This window comes from Sapajus apella, unplaced genomic scaffold (assembly GCF_009761245.1).
Source record: "Sapajus apella isolate SASKATOON/1434 unplaced genomic scaffold, GSC_monkey_1.0 scaffold65, whole genome shotgun sequence".
NCBI classification, from domain to species: domain Eukaryota; kingdom Metazoa; phylum Chordata; class Mammalia; order Primates; family Cebidae; genus Sapajus; species Sapajus apella.
In genome coordinates this window covers 5,235,108-5,253,300 of record NW_022437005.1, presented here as the reverse complement: position 1 = coordinate 5,253,300, position 18,193 = coordinate 5,235,108, and the positions used below count along the sequence as shown (strand labels likewise).

At 40.1% G+C, this 18,193-nt stretch overlaps 1 protein-coding gene across 6 annotated transcripts in view; it reads left to right on the top strand.

The window, feature by feature from the left end:
* The window catches only part of DZANK1 (double zinc ribbon and ankyrin repeat domains 1), a 92,043-nt gene that overhangs the window by 5,547 nt on the left and 68,303 nt on the right, over positions 1 to 18,193 (top strand). For 3 of the 6 annotated variants that reach the window (XM_032248089.1, XM_032248086.1, XM_032248085.1), the window contains exons 3-7: positions 871 to 1,024; positions 6,626 to 6,740; positions 8,313 to 8,409; positions 9,375 to 9,499; positions 15,149 to 15,234. In XM_032248089.1, the coding sequence (XP_032103980.1) occupies positions 871 to 1,024; positions 6,626 to 6,740; positions 8,313 to 8,409; positions 9,375 to 9,499; positions 15,149 to 15,234 (577 nt within the window). Of the gene's footprint in view, positions 1 to 870; positions 1,025 to 6,625; positions 6,741 to 8,312; positions 8,410 to 8,869; positions 8,921 to 9,374; positions 9,500 to 15,148; positions 15,235 to 18,193 lie in introns of all 6 variants that reach the window. The other 3 variants (XM_032248088.1, XM_032248087.1, XM_032248084.1) reach the window with 2 other exon arrangements.

The following is an 18,193-nucleotide window of genomic DNA, read 5'->3' as shown; positions in this document are numbered from 1 at the left end:
AAAAAAAAAAAAAAAAAAAAAAAAAAAAAAAGAAAAGGAAAAAAGAAGATAGCCTTAAGATCTGTCTGTAGGGAATTGGGTAAATTATTGTTCATCTATATAAGAGAATGTGATGCAGCTATAACAAAGAATGAGGAAACTCTTTTTTTAAAAAAAATAATTGAAATTTATTTCCTAGGAAGCTCTTTATGTACCAATATAAGACATACTATTAAATGAAAAATGAAATGTGTGGAACAGGTGATAATATGCCATCATTTGTGTCAAAAGAGAGGGAAATAATAATATGTACATAAATGCTTGTATGGATATAAAATATTTCTTGAAAGTTAAGATACTATTGATAGCCTGTGGACAGCTGGTGTCAAGGGTCGGGGGAGACACCTTTTGACCTTTTGAGTCTTGAGTCATGTTTCTATCAGCACCCTGTTGGAGAGGCAAAAAAGCATAGTGGTTCAAGAGCGTGGGCTGTGGGTCCAACCTAGCATAAGTCAAACCACAACTCCTCTATTATTTAGCAACTTTATTAATCTCTCTAGAACTCAGTTACCTCATCTATAAAATGGGTGTAAAATAGGATCTACCTTATAGGATTGTACAGATGAAATGAGTTCATTCATGTAAATCACAGTGCTGGTACAGAGAAGAACTGCATTATTGTTATTACTATTCATTTTCATTATGTATATATAATAACCTATAGGCCAGTTATTTAAGGAGATTAACATAATCTTAAATTGCAACTTTCAATCTTAAATCACACACTGAAATCTTAAATATTAAACGGACCCACAGGCATTATTCAGGAACTTGCTATTTTGGTGTTAATGGAAAAATATTTTTGGTGTTATCTTGTTTTGGATTTTTCAGACACCCCAGATGTCGACATATATTATACTCTGGATGGCAGCAAACCTGAATTTCTAAAGAGAGTTGGTTATGGTGAAAATAACACATTTAAGTATATAAAACCTATTACTCTGCCTGATGGAAAAATACAAGTTAAAGCTATTGCTGTGTCAAAGTAAGTTAAGAGCATGGTGATTAATTTATAATATAATAACATTATGTTCTAATTTTATTCACTTTTTTCTATCAGAATCAGTGCTGCATTAGAAGGGCCCTAATGAAATTTTATTTTAATTTCAGCATACATACGTAACATTTGTATTTTACTTGCCTTTCATTGTAAAGTGCAGAAATCATAAGTAAACAGCTCAATTTTCTGATCTTTAAATATATGTAACACTTCACAAAATACATAAAGTGTTACATATATTCATTCTGTTTTTATTTTAAATTCCACATTGGGGTTTCAGAAAGGAAGATCCTTCCCAAGGCTGGGGGCCTCTAAAGAGCTCCATCTGGCTCAGAAGAAAATGCTGTGTTTACAGAGTGGCTCTTTTATTCCCCAGATGTAGCCTACAACTACCGCCATCATTCTTGATTTCATTTTATATTGACTTAATTGGCCTTCAAAGCTGCTGTCATTTCAACTTGTTGGGCATTAGCTACCATACTTTTTTCTTTATCCTTTTTTTTCTTACTCAATGACTTTTTCTCATTTTCAAATATAGAAACACTATTTAATTTGGAAACCTTCACCATGTGTTGTAGGAAAAAAAATAACTGAAATGCTTGGCAAGTCTGTGTGGCTGTGTTATAGGAATTATTTTTCCAGCAATGCAGGTTTGGCCACATTTGGGGAACATTTTAAAGCCCCAAACCAAATACAGCACCTGGCTGGCCCAGGTACTTTAAAAAGATACCAGCCCCACCCCCCACTGGCTGAGTTCCTGCCTGGCTTTTTGAGGAAAGCCACACATTCCACAGCAAACATGATCGCTTTGGCATCTGAAAATTAAAACAATCAAATGAAATGAAACAAACAACCCCTTTATGTACATTATTATTATTTTTAAGTGGGTTCTGCAGATGGAGTATGTGGACGTTATTATTCTTTTAAAATATTGGAATGTGTAGCCTTTTTTCACTTGCCAAGCCACTTCTTTCAAGGTAGGTCATCTCAATTACTAAAAATTAAGAAGCTAAATACTCTGGTGGCCAAACGCTGTAACGCAGGCCTCCTTAGACGCTGCAAGTAGTATTAAAATGAAGAAGCAATTTGATGACTGACTATACAGCTTAAAGGAGCTAATAAGGCTTTTAAAAATGAGTAAAAAATAAGGTCATTCTTTATGCCTCTCACCATTCTGCTCTTTGCCCACTAAGTGTCTATTCTGAAAGGTACTGTTAGTGTTTCAGATGTGCTCAGCTTAGGGAAAATATTTCTATAAAAAAATTTTGCGTTTTCAACTCAAAAGGTGAATGCCTTAGCTGGTTCCCTAAGGAAGGGTCTGCTGGGGTGGAGAAAACAACCCGGATGTTAGAGGGGTGGAACAGGTGGATAAGAGCTAGGCTTCTACTGATGTGACCTCATGTGGGGTTGTAAGTGTGCATTCAGGGAGCCTCACGACCATCCAGGATTCAGGCAATCCTTGGATGGAGAAGCTTGTGATGTCTGGGAAGTGTGCTAACAGGAAGGACAATTGGATCTTGGATGACAGGCCTGGGGCCAAAGGTGAACATGCAAAACATCCAGAGATGGATGCCAAGGTGAATGAGTTAAGCAAGTAGTTCATCTTAAAGATCATCTACATCTGTATCCATATTTATGAATCTGTTTAACATTAAACGGCATAGGAGTTTTAAGCTACCTTTCTAGAAGATGGAGACAAAAATTCTGAGAAATACACAATTCATCTAAATAGTCACTACCTATCAGTGAGTGACAATATTTAGAAATAACATACTCAGCTTTCTGTGATCAGAAGACACTTGCATGTTCACTGGCTGGAGTGACTAAGAGGTGGCTAAATTTCTTTTTTTAAAATCCCTCTTTTTAAAAAAATAACAAAACCAGATTTACAGATTCATATATCTACCCCTCTAAGATCCAGGGATACTTATTAAAGTTTCAAAAATTATAAGAAATATAAAAGATGGATGTGTAAGAAATCTGAGCAGTTGCTAAAGAAATGCTAATGAAACAGACAATATGAATTAAAGATCAGTATGAAAATTAGTAAGGACAAAGCAGAAAAAGAACGCCGAAGAAAGAAAATAATTGAAAACATAAAAAGTACTGGCCAGGCGCTGTAATCAAGCCTGTAATCCCAGCACTTTGGGAGGCCGAGGTGGGCAGATCACGAGGTCAAGAGATCGAGACCATCCTGACCAACATGGTGAAACCCCATCTCTACTAAAAATACAAAAATTAGCTGGGCGTGGTGGCATGCGCCTGTAGTCCCAGTTACTCAGGAGGCTGAGGCAGGAGAATTGCCTGAACCTGGGAGGCAGAGGTTGCAGTGAGCCGAAATTGTACCACTGCACTCCAGCCTGGTGCCTGGTGACAGAGTGAGACTCTGTCTCAAAAAAAAAAAAAAAAAAAAGAAAAGTATTAAGAGACTGGGCAGATCAAATAGAAACACTGGCTGTGGGTAAGCAGTGAGTCATAATCACACAGAGAGTATAACATAGGAAAGGTGAGCTTTCAATGCAAGTGAGGAGGGGTGAGAGTTAGACACATCAAATACGCCAAGTGTGGTAATGATGACATGGCAGAGGCTGCTGGATGTCTCCCAATATCTGTTTTTCCCTTCCATAATAAAAGGACCCATGATTTTTAGCCAGGCACATGGTTGCCTAGAAGATATTTCCCAGTCCCCATTGCAGCTAGTTAAAGATGTGTCACCAGGCTGTAGCCAGTAGATATATGTAGAAGTGATGTGTTCAACTTTAAGATTGCACCTTTAAAGAGAAAGGGTGGGCTTTGCTTCCAACTGGTTAGAATGTGGATGTGGTTGGCTAGTCAAGTTGGGCCATGAGGATAAATGCAGTGTCATAGAAATGATGGAGTAACAAGGTAGAAACTTGATATCATGCTCTTGTCACCATGACACCCCTATGTCAGCTCTAGACTGCTTATCCCCTATTACTTAGGTCTTGTTTAAGTCTCTGTTGTTTTGTTTGTTTTCGTTTGCTTTTTGAGACAGGGTCTCGCTGTGTTCACCCAGACTGGAGCGTAGTGGCATGATCTTGGGTCACTGCACCTCTGGCACCTGGGTTCAAGCCTCAGCCTCCTGAGTAGCTGGGATTACAGGTGTGCACTACCACAGCCCAGCTAGTTTTTTTGTATTTTTGGTAGAAATGGGGTTTGTTATATTGTCCAGGCTGGTCTTGAACTCCTGGCCTCCACCTGCCTTGGCCTCCCAAAGTGCTAGGATTACAGAAGTGAGCCACCATGCCCTGCCTTAAAACCACTGTTGTTTTGATTCTGGTTACAACAGCCAAGCCTGTATCTTGATAGACAAGGGATATAAATATCAAGCAAATACCTGCAGAGAACATGATCAAGAGTACAGGTCATCAGTAAGACTGACAATATCAAGTGTCAGCAAGTATGTAGAGAAACTGAAACCCTGAGCTAATGCTGTTGGGAATTTAAAATGGAACAGCCACAGTTTGGCAGTTTCTAAAAATTAAACACATACCTGCCATACAACCCAGCAATTCCACTCCTTGGTATCTATTGAAGAGAACTGAAAACGTGTCCACATAAAGACTTATATGTGAATGTTCCTAGCAGCTTTATCCTTAATGGCCCAAACCCAGAAATAATCCAAATGTGCACTGGGGAATGGACATAAAAATTGTGGTGCCGGGCGCGGTGGCTCAAGCCTGTAATCCCAGCACTTTGGGAGGCCGAGGCGGGTGGATCACGAGGTCAAGAGATCGAGACCATCCTGGTCAACATGGTGAAACCCCGTCTCTACTAAAAATACAAAAAAATTAGCTGGGCATGGTGGCGCGTGCCTGTAATCCCAGCTACTCAGGAGGCTGAGGCAGGAGAATTGCCTGAACCCAGGAGGCGGAGGTTGCGGTGAGCCGAGATCGCGCCATTGCACTCCAGCCTGGGTAACAAGAGCGAAACGTTGTCTCAAAAAAAAAAAAAAAAATTTTGGTATATCCATAACATGGAATACTACACAACAATAACAGTGAACGAGTTACAAAAACATGGATGAACCTCAGAATAAAGAGATAAAAGGCCAGGCGTGGTGGCTCACACTTGTAATCCCAGCACTTTGGGAGGCCGAGGTGGGTGGATCACCTGAGGTCAGGAGTTCGAGACCAGGCTGGCCAACATGGTGAAACCCCATCACTACTAAAAATACAAAAAATTAGCCAGGCATTGTGGCACATGCCTGTAATCCCAGCTACTTGGGAGGCTGAGGCAGGAATATTGCTTGAACGTGGGAGGTGGAGGTTTCAGTGAGCTGAGATCGTGCCATTGCACTCCAGCCTGGGCAACAAAGCGAGACTTTGTCTCAAAAAAAAAAAAAAAAAAAAGAGATAAATGAAAAATCCAGACACATAAGATGACTACATATGTATGATTACATTTATGTTAAATTTCTAGAAAAGACAAAACTATAGAGATAGAAAACAGATCAGTGGTTGCCTAGGATAGGAGTTGGCAGCAAGGAGTGACTGCACATAGGCACAGGGGAATTCTTTTGGATGATGGAAATGTCCTAAGCATTTCTACTGTGGTGATATTCTCACAATTATATTCATTGACTGAATCCCATTGAACCAGATACTTAAAATAGACGAATTTTATGCCATGTAAATTATACCTCAATAAAGCTGTTAAAAAATACAGTATAGGTGAGCTACTGGTACTGCAAGAAAATCACCACTAGTTTTTAGTCATGGACGCTGCTACATTGTCTTCTCATGAAACTCTTATTGCATCAGAGACCAAGATGAATTGTGAAATATTATGAATAAATGGAAAACGTGACGGTATTTGATGTGGTAGATAGCCTTCAAAAATGGCCCCAGTGAACCATGCCTCTCATTATTCATGCCCTTTTGCAGTCTTTCTGCTGGTGTTGTGACTTACTTTTGACTAATAGAATGTTTCAGAGATGATGCCAAGGACTTCTGAGATCACAAGAAGTATTGTAGTTTCTGATTTGGCTTCTTGGGACAAAAACCCTGGTGGGAGTGGATGGGGTAGCCACGTACTAAGGAGGAAGTCTGACTACCTGAGGCTTCTGTACTGTGAAGAAGCCCAAGCTAACCACATGGGAGAGAATGGGAGGGACAGAGAGATGGAGACTGAGTGAGGGCGGTAAGTGGCGAGCCCCTAGCTGTTCCAGTTACCCTAGCCTAGGTTTTGTATATTTGCGAGAAGTTATTTTGGACATCCAGCCCAGTGTAGTCTTCAGTTGATGCCAGCCCTTGCTGATGTCAGATGGCAGCCACATGGAAGAGCTCAAATGCGGCCTACCCAGTGGAGACCAGTGAATCCACAGATTCATGTTTTAAGGCACTGCGTTGGGGTGGTTTGTTACATAGCAGTCAATAACACAAAAGGAAGGAGGTAAGGAAAGAATATAGAAATTATATTTGATTTCTTCAGTTTGAAATATAATAAATTTAGTAGCTAGACCAAGGTACTTTAATAAAATCATGTTCAGTGTTAGCCACTTTTTTTGAATCTTTTTTTAAACCACACTTTTTTTTTTTTTTTTTTTTTTTTGATAATTTTCAGAGACTGCCGACAGAGTGGCATTGTGACAAAGGTGTTTCAGGTAGACTATGAACCACCAAATATAGTCTCTCCTGAAGACAATGTTGAAAATGTTCTCAAAGATTCTTCAAAACAGGCAAGTTGTGAAACTATAATCTATTCAGATTGTCACTGTATTTTTGGTTCCTCCTTTCTCAGTGGGCACATCTTGCCTTCTATTGCCTTACCTCTGCTCACTGTCAGGTCCTTATAATTGAAGTCAGTATCAACCGCTGCAAAGCATCTTCACTGATTTCCCAGCCTTTCGTCACTCTCCTATCCACCCTGAAGATGAGACTCCCTGCTGACCATTGGGAATGTGTCTTCGGTGTCTTCAGTGGCTCTCTCTTACCTACTGAAGAAAGCAGAAACCTTTAGCCTTCCATCCAAGTCGTCAGTTTCTGCCCTTGGTTGGCCTTTCCTGCTTTGTCTGTGAACCCTCTACATATACTCCACCCAAATGAACTGTGTGTGCTGTGCCCTATCACTGCTATCCTGGCACCCAGGCCTTCTTTTATAAACTGCTTTGAGCATGTGATTTCTTTGTTCCTTGTCTATCTTGCCTATGCATTATAAGCTCCAAGGTGGCATGGTTGCTGTACTCATTGCCTTGCACAGGGGCAGGCAGGAGAGGGTGGCGAGTGTGTATTTGTTGAATAGATATATTGGGTAAGTAGAAGTCCTCAGTGGGCATAGAATTATTTTATGTTGAAAGGCTGGGCGTGGTGGTTCACGCCTGTAATCCAAGCACTTTGGAGGCCAAGGCAGGCGGATCACCTGAGGTTGGGAGCTCAAGACCAGCCTGACCAACATGGTGAAACCCCATCTTTAAAAAAAAAAAGAATTATTTTATGTTGAAATCGTCATTCCCAAATAGCTGCAAAGCCTCCCCACTGTGAAGATTCAACTAGATCCATCAGAGAAGGATGTGTGAAGCTTAAGTTACTGGGCGTGAATGTTAGTGAGATAGATTCAAGGAGCTGGGCCAGAGGATGGACTAGCCTGCGGTAAGGCAGCCAGCCCAGTGGTCTTGGTCACAGGGATGTTGTTGGGAGTGGCAAAGGAAGTTTACAGAAATTTCACTTAAGATTGACCATGAACCTGAGGTTAGAGAGGAAGTTTTGGGACCAAAGCAGTGGATGGAGGCATGGAGGGGGCCCAAGTGTGATCAAGGCAGGGGTCTACACAGGGCAGGGGCTGAGCCCACATATATCAGCAGGTGCTTAGGCCTGAATCAGATGTGAGGGACCAAGTTAATGGAGAAAGTCCAGAGAGGAGAGGGTTTAAGGACTGTGTGTGGGCAGGTGATGTGCAGAAGTCCGATTTTGGTCTGACCCTACTCTGCCTTTGCCCTCTGGACTTGGTGGTCCCTCTGTTGTTACCCAGACTCCCAGGATTGTCACATCCTGCCTGCATGTGCTGTTCCCCATCTCCTGTTTTGGCTGCTTCACCTGGTGAGGCCTACATCCAGACGTGCTGGTGCTGTTAACCAAGCAGCCCTGCCCAGATACAAAGTTACATGTTTCCAGAATAAAGTGAAACAGATTTCACTTTGTAAAAAACTACCGTAAACTCTTTCAAATAAGAAATGCACACCATGACCTCTCTATCATGCAGCTTTAATTCTCAGAATAGTCTAGTGATTGATAGGCAATTTCTTCATTCCTAGGAATTCAAAAATGGATTTGTTGGATCAAAACTAAAGAAGAAATATAAGAACTCTGAAAATCAACGCAGCTGGAATGTTAACATTAGAAAGTTTCCAGGTATAATGTGACAGAACAAATACAAGGTTTTATATACTGAACCTACCAAAGAGCATGTTTGTTGCATGTTTTCTTGCCTGCAGAGGTGTTGGAATAAGAAATACTGGGGCAGGAAAGTGTGCTGTACTTTGAATTTTAATGCTGTCCTTGCTAACAGCTTTAGATGATGAAGGAGGATCAAGCAGTCCAACCAAGTCAGATTTCTTGACCCACTGCAGGGAGCCATGGGGGCATCTCACCAAACAGAGGAAAGGCTGGAGTTGTAGGGCTTGGGGGAAGGGTGGAGTTTGGGTGAAATATAAATGAAAGCAGAGTTTTGATAGGCTCAAAGTGAAGCTAGTTTGGGTGTGAAGGGATCAGCATCAGGTATGGACTGGGAAGGGGACCCAGGGTTCTGTTGCTGGAAACTACACCGATGCATTGGGAATACTATGTTCAGAAACGATTATCTCTGCACCAGGGTTGGACATTGAGGCTGCTTCTCTACGTCAAAGTGGCTTAGATCCCTCAGGTAAGAGTTGAATGTTTCGTTCTTATTGAGAATTTCAAACAGCAAAGTTTATGATAATCTGTGCTTTTAGAGAACAGGGTTTCTCAGTGAGAAAGAATAGTCATGGAAAGAGGGGGCTGTTAACAACATTTTGTAGCTGCAGTGTGTTATTGGGAGATATACTATTTCCTGCCAACCTTGCAACTGAATTGATCTGTCTGTTTTCTCAGCCTGTTGTGGAATACTGTAGAATGCAGCAGGGAGGATTATCTTCTCAGTCTGGGCTTATTTTTTCTTTCTCACTTCTAATACACTGAGTGTGTGGTGGGAGCTCTTTATTTAATTGTTACTTCTAGGGAAGCAAAGTGATGACACTGGTTCCTTATTAAAAGGTCTCTCACTATGAAGACATCTTTGCATGATTATATATATAATTGCAGATACTCAAAGAACTATGTTTTTAATATCATTGTAGACCTCCAGGTAGGTGAAAGAACTGACCCTAAAACTTTGAAAGATCTTCGCTTCTCAGAGAGTCCACTGGAAATCCCAGCTTACGGTGAAGGATCAGGTTCTAGACCACGCACCCACCAGTCCCAGGTAACTTCTAAGGACAATCTTTAGGGTACTGAGATACCTCCTATATTTTTAATGCTTCCCATGAAATACTTTAAGACTGCCCCTCCCACTCTTTTGGCCATCTGCCAGGCACAGTTCAGTGCTGGGAATGCTGTGTTAGACAAGAAGAGTCCCTCTATTCATGGAGTTTACATTTTATTGGGCTTGGGGGCAGACAGATAATAAATAAATAAATAAACAAAATTTAAAATGGTGGTAAGAGTCATGAAGAAGATAAAATGGTAATGAGATAGCACAGTGGTTCTCAGAGGCAATCCCCAGACCTGTATCATCAGCATCACGTGGGAACTTACTTGAAATGCACATTCTCAGGCCCGATGAGCAAGGTAGGAGATGAGGCAGGAGGTGGCCGGGGCCAGAGCATCTAGAGCTGTGGTTCTCAAACATGGCTGCACATTAGAATCACCTGAGGTGCTTCAAACCAATCCCCAAGGGTTAGCCTCAGAAATCCTGATTTAATTGGTGATGTGGGGTTTGAGCATCATTTAAAAAATAAAACAAAACCCTAAATGATTCTAATGGTCAGTTATGGTTGGGAGTCACAGATATTAGTCTGACCGTAACAAGTTTGGATTCTATTCTAATTATAAAGGGAATCTATTTGGTAGGCAAGACATGATCCTATTTACACTTAAAAGTTTTCTGGTTGGCTACAGTATGGAGACTAGACCGTAGAAGAGAAAAGGGAGAACATCATTTAGGAGGCTTTTTTTTCAGGTGAGAAATGATGGTGGCTTGGACCAAGATTGTGGAGGTGGTCAGGATAGGAGGCGGGCTTGGCTGAGGGATCATATAGATGGGAGGGAAGAGGAGGAACCAATGATGCCTCTCAGGGTTTGTCCTGAGCTTCTGGAGATGATGGTGCCATTGACAAGGCTGGAAAAGATGAGAGAGGAGCAGGTATCCAAGGGCACATTAGACATCCAAGTCGAGGTGTTGAGTAGACTGTTGGATGTGCAAGTTCATACTGGGGAGAGGTCAGGGCTGGAGATATGGGCTTGGAAATATGGAAATATTCAATATGTTGATGGTATTCGAAGCTTAGGTCTGAGTGAGATCACTAGTCAAGGCTGTACAGAAAATGAAGGGAAGGAAAATGAAGAAAGTCTTCAACTTAGAGGAAGAGGAGCCTGAAAGTAGAAAGTCAAAATAATATGTTACCATGGAAACCAAGAGACGGAAGAATTCCAAGGAGAAGCTCATCTATGTCATATGTTACTGAAGGTTCTAATTAGATAAAGACAGACAACTGGAAATTCCCATTGGATTTGACAAGATAGAGGTGACTTATAACCTTAAAGGCATATCAGTGCAGTCTTACTACTATAACACAAGAAAGATGCTCTTATACTAGTTGCCTACTAGTACTATTATAGTGCTTTGATTTTTCAATGTTTATAAAATCCAATTTGGACTTTTGGCACCTAAGGGCAACCCAGGAGCCCTCGTTTTCTTTCTCCTATTTGAGTCCCAAGTTTAATGTACCTGGAGTCACATGTTCTGTATAACCACAACTGCTTCTTGTGTGCCCATGATTCCGTGGCTCCTCACACTTACTATCAAGTATAAAGGAGGTAAAAAGCATGGTTTCCAAACCCAGCTGCATATCAGAATCACCCAGGGAAATTTTTAAATATGTATTGAGTCCCAGATAGGCTCCCTGTAATTCTCCTAGATAGTCTGAGTCCATTAGCCTGGGATGGAGTCCACGGATGGCTTTGCTGATCAGCCAGACTGAGAATCACTGGCCTAGAAGACCAATTATCCTTATCCCAAGGTCAAGCTCTTTCCTTTACTTCTAGACTCTAATGCCAAGGTGTAACTCAGCCTGACCTCCTAGGCTCTTCCATCTAGCCATTCACTATATTTTTTGGAGAACCACAAAGCCCAGGCCAGAGGACCCAACCTGGGAAGGCCTGCTTGCAAGGCCCGCTTAACAAAGGGCAGCCAACCCTTCATAGAAGATTGCCTCTCCCAGTCTTCCGGAAAGAATGGTTCTCTGGTTATCAAATGGGCTGAAGAGCACACTCAAATCCAGTGGGCAGTGCACACTGACATGACCCAAATACTGCTTCAGAGGTAAAACATATCATTTTGAAGAATGAATGGTCTATGATAAAACACAGGAGCTATTTTAGAGAAGCAGTCCCACGTGGCTGTAGTTATTTGCAATGTGCCTAGAAATATGTTCTTTGTGAATGAATATTTGGATTACCTTGCCCACTTAGTTGTTTGAGCTGTTGATTACAAGGGAAAGATAAAATAATATTAAAGATTCCAAAATTTAGAGTCCCCCAAAACTGGGAACAGCAGGACAAAGACAAAGTTTGAGGAATTTGACTAGAGTTCAGAAAGCCAGGAAGGCCGGGAGAAGATCACAAAACTCTTTTCTTCCACTCTTTTTCTTCATATTGGTAAGAGAGTCTTCTCAGTATTTCAGCTGAATCCCATCTGAAGCATACTTTAGCAGACATCCTCATTAATGATGCTGGTGGGTATTACCACATTTCAGCAACCCCAGGGAGACAGAATGTTTCTGAGCTTAGCATCTGGCCTGAGGGAACCTGCAGGGGTCAGGCAGCAGAGTAAATGCATGATGCAGCCTGGGTGGAGGATAAATGACAGCCGATACCTGGCCATACTGTAGGGGCATGAGAGTTGCAGGTTCTCTGACAATGTGAAATACTCCAGCCAGTTAAAGGAATCACTCTACCCAGCCCCAGCCAACCATTAGCAAGAAGGACTGAAGGCTCAGTATTGCTACATCCAATGAATTTGCATGAGAAACCAGAAACCTACATCTTTATGTGTAATAACATGATTTAAAGTTTTGACAATTAGTTCAAATGTTGAAACACTATGGAAGCCAATGCCAAATAAAACTTGATGACAGGCCAGATTTGGCTAATAGACTACCACTTTGAGACTTCTGGTCTAGGTCATGTTACTTTTTAGTTATTTTTCTTTTTGTAGAGATGGGGATTCACTATGTTACCCAGACTGTTTTTGAACTCCTGGCCTCAAGCGATCCTCCTGCCTCAGCCTCCCAAAGTATTGGGATTACAAACGTGAGCCACTACACCCAGCCGAGGCCATGTTAGATGTGGCACAGAAGCAATGAAAAACCTCTGACTGCTCCCTATTGCCTACAGGATAAAGTCTGAAGTCCTAAGCTGAGCACATAGACATTACAGTAAAGTAGGAGTCTAGGGGACTCAGGTAGGCTTGAGTTCAGTACATGTACTATTAATGTGAACTTGAGCAAGTGACTCAACCTTTCTGAACCTCAGCATCCTCATCTCAAAAGTGAGGATTATATGAGCCTCTTGATATGCCCTGAGATGAACATAATATCATTTCCCTGGAATTGGTGCCAAAATGAGTGACTGAGGAAATAAATCATGAGAAAACAGCAGACAAAAGCAAACTGAAGGAGATTCTATGAATTAACTGGTCTGTTACTCTTCAAAAATGTCAAGACTGGCTGGAAATTGTGGCTCATGCCTGAAATCCCAGTGCTTTGGGAGACCAAGGTGGGAAGATTGCTTGAGGCCAGGAGTGTAAGACCAGCCCTGGGCAATATAGTGAGACCCTGTCTCAACAAAAAACAAATTAGCCATGAGTGGTGGCACACACCTGTAGTACTAGCTACCCTGGATACTGAGGTGGGAGGATTGTTTGAGCCCAGGATTAAAGGTTACAGTAAGCTATGATTGTGACACTGCACTCCAGTCTGGGTGACAGAAAGACTCTGACTCTAAATTTTTTTAAAAGTAAAAATATAATTATATATATATATATATATATATATATATATATATATAAATTTAAGACAGTAACTATTCCAGATTAGAGTGATAAAAGGAACATGGCAACTAAATGCAATTGTGACATAGTACTGGATCAGGAAAAAATGTATGACCGTAAAGGACATCATTGGCACAACTGATGAAGTCTAAAGAAAGATCTGTGAATGAGGTAATATTATAGTATTGTATCACTGTTACCTTTTCTGATTTTGATACACTGATACAAGAGGAAAACCTTGTTCTAAAGACATGCACACTCAATTATTTAGGGCAAAAGGACAACATGACTGTAGCTTGTTCTCACATGCTTCAGAGAGAGAAAATCAAGGCAAATGGGGCAAAATGTTAACATAAATAATTGGCTGAGCTGGATATACAGGAGCTACTTGTACTATCCTTGCCACTTTTCTGGAAATTTGAAATTACAATGTGTCAAAATGAAATGTTACAAACATAAAATAAATGCGAATAATATTACCCACCTCCTAGGGTCTTTGTAACATGTCAAGGAGACAATGGCTATGAAATGCCAGGCACATTTGACCGTTATCAGACCGTCTAAGTTTTAGCTTCTCCCCTTCATGTTCCTTCTCCGGCCTTTCTGTCCTGTTCTACCACTCGGGCCTCTAGATCACAGCAAGGCACCTGAGTCTCAGGATAGGCCGCTCCCCTGCCACTGTGCTTTTGCCTGTGGATCGCCTCTATTTGGAATTCCCTTTGTCCTTCTGTTCACTTGACACACTTTTCTTTACTCTGCCAGGCCCTGAGATGTTACTACCTCTGAGAAGCCCTTCTCTCCTGGTGCAAATGAATGTGATTATTCCCTCCTTTAGATTCCCATGGAAGTCAACACAAAGATGTTCTCCTCCTGAACACATTGTGTTTCAGTTATTCTGTGTGTCTGCGAGTTCAGCTTTTTATGGGGCAGGGACCACGTAGTATTTATTTTTGACCTTTTCTGTGCACCAAGCACAGTGCCTGATACAAAGTGGATTATATCAAACATGTATTGAAGGGAGTTAAATGTTTCTGGATAACTGTAGATGCTTGATGCACATGTTTTTATAGGTGAGTCCTTTGGTTTCCTGGAGATACAATTTTGAGAAAAATGGATACTAAAGTTTATTTATTTTTCCTTTTTTTTTTTTTTGAGACAGGGTCTCACTGTCACTGAGGCTGGAGTGCAGTGATGCAATTCAGTTCACCGCAGCCTCTGCTTCCCGGGTTCAAGAGATTTTCCTGCTTCAGCGTTCTGAGTGGCTGGGATTATAGGCACCTACCACCACACCAGGCTAAATTTTTTGTATTTTTAGTAGAGATGGGGTTTACATTCTAAAATCTGGTCTGTCTGATGATAAACTCAGGTATCTTTTATTGTAAACTCTAATTTTTAATAATATATACATATATGATTGTGAATGGCACTTTAAATAATTTATAAATGTTAGATACTAGAGTAATAATTACATTACTCCTCATAATGATTTTTTATTTTTATAATTTTTTATTTGTATAGATGAAGGGGGTGCAGGTTTGTTACACGTGTTGTGTAATGGTGAGGTTTGGGCTTCTAGGGTACCCTTCACCCGAATACTGAACACTGCACCCAACAGGCAATTTTTCAACCCTCACCTTTGCCCACCCTTTCCACTTTTAGAGTCTACAGTATCTGTTATTTCTTTTTGTATGTCTGTGTGTATTCACCCATAATGATTTTTAATGGAATTTTACTGTACCGTAGCCTTTACCATGTTACTTTGACTGTGTATTTCTCTATATATACCTATATTCTTACTTTTAGTCCCCCAGTTTTGCACACATAAGTGGCCAGAAGTGTTTGACAAGCACGGAGATAATGAGAATTCAAAGGGAGACAGACTTTCTCAAGTAAGTATCACATTCTTTTTACTGTGTCTTAAATCCTACAAAGATACATTGTGGTCAAAGAGAATTTAAAGAGGACATTTTTGCCCACCTCCAACTTTTTAAATTAAATTTTTACAGCTATTAAAAAATGTAATTTTGGGAGGCTGAGGTAGGTGGATCACCTGAGGTTGGGAATTTGAGACCAGTCTGACCAACATGGAGAAACCCTGTCTCTACTAAAAATACGAAAATTAGCCAGGCTTGGTGGCGCATGCCTGCAATCCCAGCTACTTGGGAGGCTGAGGCAGGAAAATCGCTTGAACCCAGGAGACAAAGGTTACAGTGAGCTGAGATTGCACCATTGCACTCCAGCCTGGGCAACAAGAATGAAACTGCATCTCAAAAAAAAAAAAAAAAAGAAAAAAGCATAATTGACCTACAATAAACTGCATGTGTATTTAAAGTTCATTTGACTCTATTTGTATATATGTAACCATGACACTATCACAATCAAGAAAATGAGTAAGTTCATTCCCCACCAAAATTTCCTACATTGTACCCTATTTGGTAACTCCTTCATCTCACCCCTCTTCATCACAGGCAATTATTGATCTGCTGCTTGTCACTGTAGCTTAACTTGCATGTGATTCCATATGATAGTGAAGTGATTCCGTGTGTCCTATTTTCTCCTGGGCTTCTTTCACTCAGCATAACTATTTTGAGAATCATTCATGTTGTTTCTTGTCACAAACATCTGTTTATTTTTATTGCTCAATAGTCCATTGTATGGATATACTACAATTTGTTTATCCGTCCACTTATTGATGGGAATTTGTTTTATTTCCAGTTGTAAGCTATTACAGATAAAGTTGCTATGAACATTTGTACAAAAGTCATTATATGTACAAAAGTGAGCCAGTCTCATAGCCTGATCTCTAAACAAATAAATAAATTGATACAAATTAACCAGTATAATAAAATAATTTTTAAAAACCCCCAAATCATTATATATATACATGTTTTCATTTCCTTTGGGGCAAATACCTTGAAGAGGAATATGATAGGTATATGCTTTTTTTTTTTTTTTTTTTTTTTTGGAGACGGAGTTTCGCTCTTGTTACCCAGGCTGGAGTGCAATGGCGCGATCTTGGCTCACTGCAACCTCTGCCTCCTGGGTTCAGGCAATTCTCCTGCCTCAGCCTCCTGAGTAGCTGGGATTACAGGCACACGCCACCATGCCCAGCTAATTTTTGTAATTTTAGTAGAGACGGGGTTTCACCATGTTGACCAGGATGGTCTCGATCTCTTGACCTCGTGATCCACCCGCCTCGGCCTCCCAAAGTGCTGGGATTACAGGCTTGAGCCACCGCGCCCGGCTAGGTATATGCTTTTTTAAAGAAACTGCCAAACTGCTTTCCAAAATGATTGCTCCATTTTACATTCCCACCAGCAATATATGAGAATTCCAGTTTCTCTATATCCTTACTAACTTTTATTTTTATTTTGGGCATTCTAATGAGATTGGAACAGTTCTTATTGTGGTTTTTATTTGCATTTCCCTAGTGACTAATGATGCTGAGCCTCTTTTCCTGTGCTTATTTCCATCTATGCATCTTCTTTGGTGAAGTATTTGTTCAAACTTTTTGCCTTTAAAAAATGCATCATACATCTTCTTCTTATAGAGTTTTTCTTTTTTTAAAGGATAGCTGTTTGTCCTCACATAGAGCTATACATGCTCTCCTTTGTCAGACGTTATATGGGTACATTTTTGCAAATATTTTTTCCCAGGCTTTGGCTTTTCATTTTCTTAACAGTGTTTTCAAAGAGCTAAAGTTTTTTTTTTTTAATTTTGATAAAGTCCAATTTATTTGTTTTTCTTTTACATTTTATTTTTAGTTTGTCATTATTCAGAAATCTTTCCCAAACCCAAGATGTATTCCATTCACTAAGATTTCCTCCTTTGTTCTCTTCTAGAAGTTTTTTAGTTTCATCTCTTATACTTAGGTATGTGATCCATTTTTAGTTAATTTTTCATATGGCATAAGATAAGGGTTGGGGTTCATATTTTTACCTGTGGATATTCAATTATTCCAGTATAACTTTTTGAAAAAATGACCTTTCCTCATTGATTACTTTTAGAATATTTGAACATTAATTGATGGTATTTGTATGGATCTAATTGTGGACTTTGTATTCTTCTCCATCATTGTTTCTCTATATTTTTTTCACTACCACACTGCCTTGATTATTGCAGCAGCTTTTTTTTTTTTTTTTTTTTTTAAATGAAGTCTCGCATTGTTGCCTGGGCTGGAGTGCAGTGGTGTGATCTCGGCTCACTCCTGGGTTCACGTGATTCTTCTGCCTCAGACGCCTGAGTAGCTGTGATTACAGGTGCACACCACCACACCCAGCTAACTTTTTGTATTTTTAGTAGAGATGGGATTTCACTATGTTGGCCAGACTGGTCTTGAACTCCTGAACTTGTGATCTGCCCACCTCGGTCTCCCAAAGTGCCGCAATTACAGGTGTGAGCCACCATGCCTGGCCAATTATTGCAGCTTTATAATAAATCTTAAAACCAAGTAAATTGTAAATTCCTTAGCTTATTTGCTCCTATCAAAGGTATTTTGGTTATTCTAGGTCCTTTGCATTTTCAAATGTAAATATCAGCTTTTCAGTTTTTATAGAATATCTGCTATGGTTTTAATTGAGATTGTATTGAATCTGTGTATCAATTTTGGGAATATTCACATATTAACAATATTGAGCTTTACAATGCATAAAAATGCTATATCTCACCGTTTATTTAGATCTTCTTTAATTTCTTTCATTAATGTTTGTAGTTTTCAGTTCCCAAGCTTCATACATCTTTTGTTTATATTTTTCACTTTTCAACCCTCAGCTTTTCACAAGCTTTACACATCTTTTGTCAAGTGTATCCTGCTGTAAATGCTTTTTTTTTTTTTTTTTTTTTTTTTTT